This window comes from Drosophila ananassae, chromosome 2R, assembly GCF_017639315.1.
Source record: "Drosophila ananassae strain 14024-0371.13 chromosome 2R, ASM1763931v2, whole genome shotgun sequence".
Taxonomy (NCBI): Eukaryota; Metazoa; Arthropoda; class Insecta; order Diptera; family Drosophilidae; genus Drosophila; species Drosophila ananassae.
Genome location: NC_057928.1, coordinates 14,130,635 through 14,143,118, shown reverse-complemented (window position 1 = coordinate 14,143,118; position 12,484 = coordinate 14,130,635). Strand labels below are relative to the sequence as shown.

General features: G+C 40.4%; 1 protein-coding gene across 9 annotated transcripts in view; it reads right to left on the bottom strand.

The window, feature by feature from the left end:
- The window catches only part of LOC6506624, an 85,065-nt gene that overhangs the window by 71,225 nt on the left and 1,356 nt on the right, over positions 1-12,484 (bottom strand). For 3 of the 9 annotated variants that reach the window (XM_032453999.1, XM_032454000.1, XM_032454002.1), the window contains exons 4-11: positions 8,755-8,953; positions 8,386-8,541; positions 8,019-8,320; positions 6,988-7,355; positions 6,486-6,910; positions 5,251-5,419; positions 4,933-5,181; positions 4,720-4,849 (exon numbers count right to left, since the gene is read on the bottom strand). In XM_032453999.1, coding sequence (XP_032309890.1) covers positions 4,720-4,849; positions 4,933-5,181; positions 5,251-5,419; positions 6,486-6,910; positions 6,988-7,355; positions 8,019-8,320; positions 8,386-8,541; positions 8,755-8,953 — 1,998 coding nt within the window. Of the gene's footprint in view, positions 1-4,719; positions 4,850-4,932; positions 5,182-5,250; positions 5,420-5,627; positions 5,685-6,485; positions 6,923-6,987; positions 7,356-8,018; positions 8,321-8,385; positions 8,542-8,754; positions 9,951-11,333; positions 11,358-12,484 lie in introns of those variants that run through there. The other 6 variants (XM_044714607.1, XM_044714608.1, XM_032453996.1 and 3 more) reach the window with 4 other exon arrangements.

Genomic DNA, 12,484 nt, shown 5'->3' with positions numbered 1-12,484 from the left:
AATGGTCTCCGCATTATCGCCATCATAATAATCCTCATTTCATTGGAATTTATCAATGGCTACCCCTTTTCGGCCATCTCCTCTGGGGAGGGCAGCCATACAAAGTGGCCAGCACAGCAACACAAACACAAACATTGCCGCCGGCCACAAACACATTTGTAATAGAAAACTTGGCTGGGTCTTATCAAAACACAACATCAACGCAGACGACACACTCCCCCACACACACACACACTCCCACACAGACACACACTCGCACTCACACGTGAAAAGAAAACGTGGCTTTCTTCTTAATCGCATTTGACCACTTTTGCTCTATTTCTGGCCAAATCTGACCAACAAGAGGGGGGCCATGCAGGGGGGGGATGGCTTATTTTTGTGTAGTTTGAGACTAATTGAAAGCGTACGCTGCCACTGCACTAGGCCGAGATTTCTGTCCATTGGCATCCATGGCGTATGCGTGATATTACGCATACGCACCGTGTGCCAATGCGGTTGTATGTGAGTCTGTGGACGAGCGTGTTCGAGTGGATGGTCTACTGTTTGAGTCTGTGTGTGTGTGTGTGTGTGTGTGACAGTTTTATTTTTATTATGATGCCAATGGCTGGCAAAGAGACAAATGAGCTGGGTTGCCTTTCATTTTTTCGGGCACTTGCTTGAGCTTCTTGGGGGTCTTCGGGGAGATTAACAAAGCGTTTAATCGCAGCTTGACACAAAAACACATAAAATCCCAAGCACTACGACCCTATACCACCCACACACTCACTCTTTTTCTTTTTGTTTTTTTTTTTTTATTGACATTTACTTGCTTAACGTGCTTGTAGCTCCTTTTATTGTTATTATTATTGTCGCCTGTGTTGAGTTCTTCTTGTTTGCCTGATGAAGCTCTTTTTCTTTTTTTCTTTTTGCTTTTGTTATTTTTTTTTTTTGCTTAGTTGCTACCGCTTCTGGGCCTGCTGGCTGCTACTGCTGCTGTTGCCTGTCTTTCACGTTCAACAAAATTGCAATAAAGCGAATTTTTCCACACGTTGCATACTTTTGAGCGTCACACAAACACAAACACTCACACACACACACATTAAGCAATAGTGTACATGTAGGAGAGAAAATTGCAGTGCCGTTAGTGCCGTTCTTCTGCTGAATTTTAAAACAATTTTTTTTTTTATACACAATTTTCCATTGAGATTGTGTGTTTCAGTATTGTGGTTGTGTTGGTTTATAGTTCTCGTTGCGTTTCATACAAATTTATTGCAATATTTTCGTAAATTGCAAATCTGGCACGCGCACGCACACACTAACGCACATACGCACGTACACACAGTCACAGGTCGGGGATGCGATGTCGAATTTTCGGTTGATTATAAAACGACAGAGCAAAAGTTAGTCCTGCCAGCCAGGCGGCAGCAAAACAGAACGGAACGGAACAGAACAGCAGGCCAGAGCAGAGGCAGCAATGACTCGGCCAGCGGCAAGCGGAGCGGAGCAGAGAAACACTGTGTCGCTGTGGCAGTGGCAGTGGCTGTGGCTGTGGCAGTGGCAGCGACAGCGCTGCCGGATGAGAAGCTTTCGCAGCTGGAATCGGCGAGCCGACTGGAAGCGAGTGGAGAGTGGAGCCAAAGCGCATGCGCCGCTGCAGAAACGATGGAAAAGCCCATTTCTTAGGGAAAGTGGAAATATTCAGAAGAAAGTCTAACTATGGAGGGATGGAGGGATGGGTGGATGCTTTTTGTGTGTCAGTGTAACAATGGAAACTCTCGGTGGCTCGAGACTCGAGTGGGGAGTTGCAAGATGGCTGGCAGAACTCATTAGTGTCAAGGCAACATATAAATTTTTGGCACTAACTAGACAAATTTCTTGAGTGGCCAATTAATACGCACATGCCACGCCCACTCTCCGCACAAAGAGGGGCGGCACCGGCTTCGTCAAGAACGAGTGGCAAAGAAAGTGAGCAAAAGCTTCATCATCATCATTCATCTGCCACAAAACTAACTATACATCATCGTGCAACTCCCACCAAACCGAGAAAATGCACACAAAAAAAAAAAAAGAGAAAGTATTTGTGGGGTCTTTTCCCTTTTTGGCATTACATCCTGTTGTTGTCCTGGCACTTTTCGGCCTGGGAGTGTGCGCCATTTTCCTTCACTCTCCTAGGTGTTTGAATATATATTTGAGTCAGTGTATGTACGACAGTTTGTTTTTAATCAACGCAAACTGGGTCAGCTTTGGGGCTGCAACTAAAAATATCATTTATGCTGCAGTTGACTTTCCTTGCCGCCTTTCGGTTTCTCCTTTGAATAAGGATATATGTATGTTTGTATAGGTATACCCCCCCCTAAAATAGGCACATTTTTATACATGCACCTACAATAAATATGTATTTATTCGAATGCATATATATTCATCATCAAAGAATTAGCAACAGAGAGCCGTCAGATCTGTTACGGCTAACAGTCAAAGGTAGAGGAGTTCCCGCTGTTACACTTTCTCATTTCGGTTTACAGTCACTGTTGCTACTGTTGACCCAGTTGCCTCTCTCTATAAATAGCACAGTTTACCGTTAGCCGTTACAGTTGGGCGGGGGAGTTAAGGGTTATAGCGTTGGGGGTTAGGGGTTACAGGAGCATCCCCCTCCTGGGATGACGGCAGGAATTTGAATTTGAGCAATTCATGTCGGATGTGCTGGGCTTATGACGAATGCCCAGCATTCGGCTAAAGAAATTGCATTCTCTGGGAGTGGGTAAAGGAGTGGGTGTAGGGTGTAGGAGTGGGAAATTACATTTTGCGAGTCCATTTTGAGTAAATAATGCAATACTAAGATGGGCACCTTTTCATCACCTTCTTGGGAGGGTGGAGAGTGTAATATTCAAGAGGGCGAGGTCATGGTAACTACGTTTTGAGGAGGAAGTTTCGAATCAATCTTCATATTGAAGTACCTTTCAGATGTAGGCTCTTTAGTTTCCAAATTTCTGATTAATATTTAATAACTAAGGTTCCTTTTTCTTTAAATTGATCCTTTTTGAAGCTATATTTCTTACGTTTAAGGGGGAAATTACTTTTGAAGAATTACTTTTAAATAAAAACTCACTTATGAACATGAAATATTTTCTTACATATTATTTCCTTTTCTTTAAAGTGATTATTCAAAACGAAATATTTATATTTCTAGTAGTCTAGTCTAATATTTATATTTATATTTATTTTCAATTCATAAATTGTCATTTCAAAAACTGATAAAATTGTAACACCGTTTAGGATATTTTCTATTTTTCCAAAATCGAAGCAGTTCCTAAACTTTTTATTGAATATTTTAACTATTTCGCAGCCGATCGAAAAAAGGCATACCATTTATAAATCAGAGATTAATTCCCCTTCAATCAGCATCAAAATATTCGAAAATTCAAAGAAACAAAATTTTAGCCATATTTTGATCAGAATCATGATGAACCCCTTTGAAAATTTTCGAAAATTTGGTCAAAATTATGGTTGCTAGGTTTTGATTTAAAATGATTCCACTCAAAGTTCTAAGAGAGGGAAGGTATGACATTTTGGGATCTGCCGGTTATTAGTCCAGTTATGCACATTTTTCCATTACAAAAATGATAATAATGGTAGGTCTCTAATATTTTTTAACTGGGCCAAAATCGAAACTTTTTAATCACATTTTAGTGCATATCTTAACTATTTCTGAACCAATCAGTAAACGGAATACCATTTCTGAATCAGAACACTAATTCAATTCGAACTGCATCAAAAGATTGGAAAATTCAAACAATCAAATTTTGGACAAATTTTTGGCCAAAATCATGATGTTACCCCTTTGGAAAATATCGAAAAATGGGTCCAAAATGTTGTTGCCAGGTTTTGATTGAGATTGATTCTACTCGAAATTCTAAGATCGGGAAGGTGTGACATTTTGGGATCTGCCGATTGTTAGTAAAATTATGCACATTTTTCCATTACGAAAATACAAAAATTGGTCTCACGTTTCAGATACTCAACCGATCAGTAAACGGAATACCATTCCACAATCAGAACTTTAATGCGAATCAAACTGCATCAAAAGATTGGAAAATTCAAACAAACAAAAATTTGATCCAATTTTTGGCCAAAATCATGATGTTACCCCTTTGAAAATTTTCGAAAATTTGGTCCAATTTTTGTTTGTCAGGTTTTGATTGAAAATGATTCTACTCGAAGTTATAAGATCGGGAAGGTATAACATATCTAGATCTTTTAAGTATGAGCCATGTTATAAACAATTTCCCATCCTGAAAATTGAAATGTTGCTACCAGAATTCTGATATTTTTTTTTGGCCAAAATCCAAGCTTTTGACTCTCTTTTTAGCGAATATTTTGAATATTTCGAAACGTATTAAAAAACGGCATACAAATTATGAATCAGAAAACCATTCCGCGTCGATCTGCATCAAAATATTGAAAAAACCAAACCAGAAAAATTTGAACCATTTTTTGGCCAAAATCCTGATGTTACCCCTTTAAAAATTTTCGAAAATAGAGTCAGATTGTAGTTTGTCAGAATTTGATGGGGAATGATAGTACTCAATGTTCTGAGATCGGGAAGGTATAAAATTCGCAGATTAAACCACTATTTGCCGAGTTATGCCAAGTTGAGTTTAAGAAAACTGATATTTTCAAAGCAAGACCCATTCACACAAAAAATTAATAGTTTTCAAGGATCTTTAAGGAATAACCACTCACCTCTGATGAAGTCAGATAGCACATCCTCGAATCGGTGCTCTCAATGGAAGCCTGTTGAACAATTCCGTAGCGTGACTCGCGATCGCTTAAGTACTCCGATCGCAGGCTATCCTGTCGTATGAACTCGGCTCTGTAAGAATTAATAATATTATATATAATAATCCTGAATGATAATGCTTCAAATGAAGGACTAGAAAGGACTAGAACACACACCTTTGCTCTAGAGAATCGGCACGAGCACTCTTGTAGCCCGAATCGTTCAGGCTGCTGTCCTGACGCAGCGATGGCAGCGAATCCCAGGGGGAACGCTTATGCCCGGATCCGGGAATCTGCTGGGCCATCATACCGTGACCGGAACCGGAGCCGATGGTGGAGCTGCCGGAACGCCAGCCGTCCGAGTGGCGGAACCACTGGGCCCGGGCCGATTCGCCAATGCAAGAGGCGCATCGTGAGTTGGAGAAACTGGTTGAAAGCGGTATGATTAGTGATGCGATGCAATGGATTATTATTATTATTTTAGTTTTTAGTTACCTGGCATTGTGATCTGATAGATAGCCACGATCGCGTTCCCGCTCCCTTTCGCGTATCAATTCATTTCGATCACTGTAGTAGCCATCGCGATCGCGATCCCTTTCCTTATCCCGAATAGTGGATAATGGCCGATGCGGTGGCAATGGCAATGTGGAAGATTTTGCATTTGCTAATTGAAATTAAAAATAATTAAAATATGAATTAGTTTCATGATTATATATAGAGTTAGTTAGAAAAGGAACCTTGATTAAAAAACATTCCAAAATCTAAGGCAAGCAAATGCAATCGATTTGGTTTGGAAATAGATATGGGACTTTATCTGGAAGAGATCGGAGAGATCTGGAAGAGATCGGTGCGGGTTGAATGGAACTACTTACGCCTACGTAGTGGATATGGGCTGCGCTGGTTCGATCCGGGTAGGCTTTCAGCGAATTCTGATGGTGGTTGGTTGTTGGTTGGTTGTTATTTTGTTGTGGTTGTTGGTTGTTATTTGTTGTTAAAGTTATGGTGGTTCATGTGTCGGTGGGCAATGTGAGGAGAGCAATGGATGAGCATTTTATATGGTATGAGGTGGATAATTAGCATTTTATTTAAGTTTATTAAAAAACAAAATAACGTACTAAATATATATTTTAGCAAAATACATAAATATTATGAATAAAAAAATGAGGGAATATTTTTTTAGTAAATAATCTGCAAGGCAAGCTTCTTTTAAATTTTGTTTTGAAATTTATAAGAAAAATAGCAACTCCCAATTTATTTTTAGAATAAATATATTTTTCTAAGTGCACCCTTTATTTCTTCACCCCCTAGAAACATTTTCAATTACATTCCCTTGCGCTAAACATTCTCATACCCGTTTAATCAGATTATCAAGCCACTTCTGTGCACTCCACTCCCGGCCCCAAGCCCCAAAAGCCCGAAAAGTTCACCCACTTGATTAGGCCACTGACACGGGTTCGATTTCAATGGAATGCAGCGATAGCCACCCACTAAGTGATTGACTGACTGAAAGGCTGTTACGTTTCCGGGTGAATTTCACTATCCAAAAGCTAATTAAGAATAAAATTCAATTAAGCGAAGCGGAATCGAAAAGTAAGAGAACAAAACGTTCAGCTACCACAACAACGAGAACAAAAGTCAAAAGAACCTGAAGTAATTCTATGTCAGTAACGAAATAATGTCAGTAACTGAACCAGTAAAGAAACCAATCCGGGAAAGTAACCACAGCTCACCCAGATTCTCCATGCTCTGCGAGAGCAGGGCCTCGAAGGTGTGCAGACTGTAGGACTCGGCGTCCATGCCCTTGGCGAGGGTGTTCCTCAGATGCATCTCGTACTCCAGCAGGAGCCGGGATGTGGGGCTACCGGGTGTGGGTGTGACATTCGGAGCTTGCTGGTGGTGGTGCTGGTGGCGTGAGGATCTTGGCGGCGGTCCCTGCGGTTGCTGTTGTCCGGGATGGGGGCCAGAGGATGGCTGCTGGCCGTAGGATTGATCCTGGTCCGAGTTACCGTTGCTGGAGCTCGGTGTGGTCGCATAGCACTGGTTGTCGAACATCACGTTGTCCGACGGCGGGGAGCCCTCGATGCAGCTCCTCTCCCGCTCCAGTTCCAAGTAGAGATTACGCGGCGGATAACCGCGTCCAATTTCATGGGAAGACCTAGGTACGAACCTCCATTAATAAAAATTATTTTTTTGGGGAAAAAATTTCGGGAAAGCAATGCCACAAACACCCACCTCGATCCAGAGAATCGCGACGACTGACTACTGGCCCGGCCCATTGTGTTGTTGTTCATGATGTGATGACCGCCGCCTCCTCCTCCGCCGCCACCACCGCCACCAGGTCCCATGCCCATGGCCATGCCGTGCTGGTGCATGTGCGGGGGATGGCCCAGGGTCTGGGCCGCGTTAGCGTTGTAGTAGTTGTAGCGCCGTCGGCCCATCTCGGGCGAGGTGACCGGCGACTCGGTGCTGGGCATCGGCTTCAGCATGCGCTTCAGGGTGCTGGTGTCCACGTTCATGTCCTCGGTGCTCTTCGTCTTCCGCCGGGTGTTGTTGTTGATGACATTATGCTGGTGCATGTCGTGCGAGTGCGCGTCGCGTGTCTGCAGATAGTGGGTGGTTACAGGTGATTATGTTTATATACTCGGAGAAAAATAGGGTTTCCTAATTTATTTCTCTAGTTTTTTTAAGGTTATTGTATTGCAATTTATAAAAGTCATTATCAGTATTTGATTAATTGTTGATAGAGAGCAAGATTAGCTGGTATCTATGACTGTTTTTGACGAACAAAAAGGATTTTAATAAACATTAACACTCTGTTAATATTTCTTTTATAAAAATATGACTTCTTGCTTTCATTTATATTTAAAGTTTTAATTTAAACAGTCATTATAAGGATTGCCATTATAAGTTATGAATTATAATACTTAACTTGATCTAATAGAAGGATTTTAGCTATTAGAACTAGTATCTAGTACTCTTTGATGTAAGATCTGGTATTAGATTTAGATTTAAATTATATTCCTATTTTGTTATTCTGTAATAATATTCTATACTATATAAACACTAAACTATTTCGCCCTATTATTAGAACTATTATCATGACTATTCAGACTGTAATCCCCATAAAATCCCATCATATTAACCCTTATATTATAAAAATTAAATCTCGCCTGACAAAAATCCGTTAATAACTCCAGTACCCTCAGACTGGGTGACAGTTTCTTCCTGTGCATGTTTAGGTTCTGATTCAGCCATAAACTAACCATATCATCGCCAAAGTCCTTGTTACGGGTGCCAGTGCCCTTCGAGGAGGTGCAGGTGCCGACGCTCTGGTGCAGCCCTCCGCCCGCCTGGGTGCCCTCGCTCTTGGACAGATCCATGTCCATTTGGCAAGCGGCCGGGTCTTCGCTGCCCACCTGAGAGCCCACATGGTTCTGGCCGCATATATCGGTGCCGACATTACCCACTCCGGTGACGATGACGCCGGGTGTGTTGGTGTTCACTCCGGCATTGGCCACATCCTGTCTGTCCTGCTGGCCCGGCTTCATTTGTCGTGGTAGGGTTTCTGCGAAGGAAGGGGGTTTAATAATAAATATATTTTAGAGATAGTCAGAGGACTAATAGTACTACCTGATCCCTGAGTGATGCCAGGACCGCCACTGGCCACGTTGTCGTAGAGCGAGGTGCTGCTGACGGCACTGCCGACCTTTCCGGTGCCCACCTGCTGCTGCCCGTCGACGTCGGTGATGCGGTGTGAGCCGACGTTCCGCGGCAGGGTGGACGAACCTGCAACGAGGATGGCGGTGAGTGGCGGATGTGGTGGGGATGCGGTGGATCTTGTCGCCTAATCGCTAAGCTCGAGTTTTTGGATTTTACGGATATTCGGAATATACGGATCAAGCAAATAACTCAAAGAAAAACAAAATAGAATATAGAACTGGGGTGGGGGGGAGAAAAAGGTCAAGGGGACATGGCATCCTGGCTGGCTTGTTCTCTCACCTCTAACACGGGGATCGGTACGCAGGCGCGCATACTGCTCCGCGGACATGCAGGTGCACTGGGGCTCCTGGCGGACGCGCGACGGCGATGCCGGTGTGCTGAGCGGCTTTCTCTTGGCCTTCACTTTGCCCTTGCCCGGTGGATCCAATTTCAGCGAGTACGACGACGAGGCCTTTCGTGAAAATTTGAAAGAAGGCGACTGTAAAACGTCGCACTATCATTAGGTTAGTTGATTGGGATTACAAGGTTCTGTGTGTGCGGTTTCTCCTCTTCTTAACTATCTCACAATTCTCTCACTTTCTTCACTTTCTTCTTCACTATTTCTCTGTCTCTGGGGGGAGATTTTTCTGTTTTTTTCTCTCAAACAATTCTGAGAAGGTCAAGGCTGTCGGAGAGACAAAACTTGACGAAAGACTGCCTGGCCGGCAGGTGAGCTGTCAGTGTCAGTGAGAGAGATATATCTTATATCTTAGAGATCGGTGTATATATATATATATAATATAGAGAAGTTTACAGAGTGCAGGAAGTATAGTTAGAAGCTTGACTTTGGGTGCGAAAAGCCTTAAAGCCTTGATCTACAGATACAAATATATCTAGATAGTGAAAGCAGTTTAGTTGCAGTTTTAGAGTTTGTAGAGCGTGTGGGGCACAGAAACGAGCATATCATAGAGTTATAGTTTTGGGGATATCATAGAGCACTAGGCGCTAAATTCTTTGGTTGTTTTTGGTTTAGTAACTGATAGCTTGATTGTTTCATTAATATATGTAGTGGTATATAGTGGTAGTACCAGCTGAACATCGACTTAGCCTAACGTTAACATTTGCTTTTGATTATACAACTTGATTCTATAACAATTGCATTTTGATTTAACTCTTTAATTGTAGTTTATTGTAAGCATATGTGCGTTGCTGGAATTCAACAATTTCGGGTTTCAGAAACCTCCATGGAAGCCGCCTTCGAGGCGATAAACGATGCTCCAAGAATATATATCTATATATATTCAATATATAATTATTCAACTAACTCTGGTTCTGTATCTTTTTTTTTTTTTTTTGTATCTATTTCTAGCTCTCACTGGAGTGATACTGATTTTGATTTTTGAAAGTTTCTTCGATTCGTAAACCGCCCACTTGCATGGGATCTTGGAGTAGGATTATCGGGATGGGATCAGGATCAGGATCAGGATCAGGATGGGAATTAGGGTTATTGGGATCGGATTAGGGCTCGTCGGAAACGGATTGTAGGGGATAGGTAACGGTATTGTAGTAGAGGATACGTGCGATTGTTTTAAAGCGTTTTGCGTTTTTCTTTTGCATTTTCATTTGTACAATTTCACAGTTATTTACAATATTTATCGATTGTATCGAAATTGAAGGATATTTTTTAAATTTTCGATTACATATTCATTTATCATTATCGAATAAGGAAATTTAGATTTATTTTGTTATTTGTTTTAAAGCACACGTGAAATGCAAACGAATCGAGTTGAAAATATATTTATACATACATAAATATATATTTAGAGTATTAAATAAAATTAGTTGTTAGATAATAAAAGCATTTCGAGAGGGGGGAAAACGGGTTTCATATATATAGAACAGATTTTTTTTTTAGAGAGAATCGAGGTGTACATTCAGAATGTTTTTTTTGTATATATATTTTTTTTTTGTTCATTCGGGGGTTATTTTTGATGGTATTGTTGTTGTGGTTGAGTTGTTGTTGAGTTTTTGTAGTTGTTGTTTGTTGGAGTTGAGTGTTTTAAGAGATTTTATCATAAATTTTGAGTTCGATTTCGATTTCGAAAGAAATATCCGTTGGTTTTCATATTTTTTTGTTACCGGTTTTTATTTCATTTTTTTTTTTTGGTTTGTTTTTGAAAATGTTTCGAATTGAAGTACGAAATGAAATGCATTCAAAATGAAATATTTTGAAGGATTTTTGTTAGTTTTATTTTTGAGTTTTTGGCGTGTTTCGATAATGATTTCGAAAAATGATTAGAAGAGAGAAAAAGAAATGAAAGAATATATAATATAAATACATTTAACAAATTTTAGTGTGTGTGTGTGTATGTGTGTGGGTGGTGTGTGTGTGTGTGGTGTGTCTGTCTGCGTTTAGTATTTTCGCTGTTTTTGGCATCTTCGGGTCACATATACAAATGCAAGGGAAAGTCCTGAAGGACCTTCAGGTGAGATTTCTGAACACACTGATAGTGAAAACGATAGTGGAGAGTGGGGTCGGTTGGTGGGTGGTTTTAGGGGCGTGGCACTGTACACTTAGAGCAGAAAAGTTTACACAACATTTACGACACTCAGTATGTGTGTGGGTGTTGTTGGTGAGTTGTTGTTTTTTTTTTTTTTTTTTTTTTTGGAATGAAAACGATCGGTACTCATGCCCGACAAAGGTGGGGAACAGAAATTCGAACAGAGATAGGGTGAATAACTTTAAAATAGAAATGATTGTTATCCTTCTCAGAGATCAAAAGACACTTAGGTGACAAAAGAGAGTTACTTAGTCGGTGTGTGGCTGTGGTAGAGTGAATATACACTGTGAAAAAGAAACAATATGAAGCGATACTAACGTATTTTTTTACAATGTAAGATACCTGCAACATATGATGCGCAAAGTAAGAAAAGAAAATGAAACATTTATTAGACTTGGCTAGTCCAGATAGTTTATGTCTGACTACATAATATATATATTAGAGTCTATATATAGTAATATTATGGATGGTGTTTATGATTCTGAGTAGATTTAGATTGAAATGGAACAGTGTTTATCAGAAATTGTGGCCACTTTTGCTTCGATATGCACATTTTTTTATAAATACTATAATTTTGAAGTAAGAACTCTAAGGTCTTTCAATTTCTGACAATCTTAGTGACTTTTCTAATGATTTTTTCTTCAGGTGCATGTTTCTGTATGTGTGCGTGTGTCTGCAAGTGTATGTGTTTCTACCAAAAACTACTTTATACTTTAATTGGCCAAATTGTTTAAACAAGAAACTTTTTTTTACACATATTACAACTAAAAATTATTAAAACAAAAAATATAAAATAATTGTAGAATTTTAGAGCAAACAATTTTTTTTAAATTGTCAAGTTTTTAGTTGATTTCTTTTTGGGTAACTAATTAACGTTAACAAGGAAGAGTTATGTTTCGGGTGAGTGTCTTTTGGGCCAAAAAGAGAGTGACAGTGACTGGAACGACTGATGACGGTGACTAATTCCGTGACAATGGCAGTGACTGCGAATGAAGAGCTCGATGATGATTTCATCTTCAGATTGGTCGAGTGTCTCTGTGCCACTGGAACCTTGAGACTGATTTAATGGATATTTAAAGTACATAGATAGAGAGATGTCGAGATGTCGGGATGTGTGTGTGTTGTATACGAGATATGCAAAGCAAACATCTTGGCCAACATCTTCTTGGCTCTTATCATCTTCCTAATCACCATCATCATCATCATCATCATCGTCTTGGGCTGCCATTCTCTCAATGATTTTGTGTTTGTTTTCTTTCTTCTTTTTTTTTTCTGAGTGTTTTTAAGTTTTTCTTTTTTTTTTGTTTTTTGTTTGCGTCTGTTAGTGTTCGTTATTTTGGGTGGTTGGGTGGGTGGTGGTGGTGGTGGTTCGGTTTCTGGTACTGGTACTGGTACTGGTAGTGGGTTTTGGGGATGGTGGCTCAGCTGGCGGGCATGATTAGCCGAGCTCCTCTGTTAGTGTTGCTGTA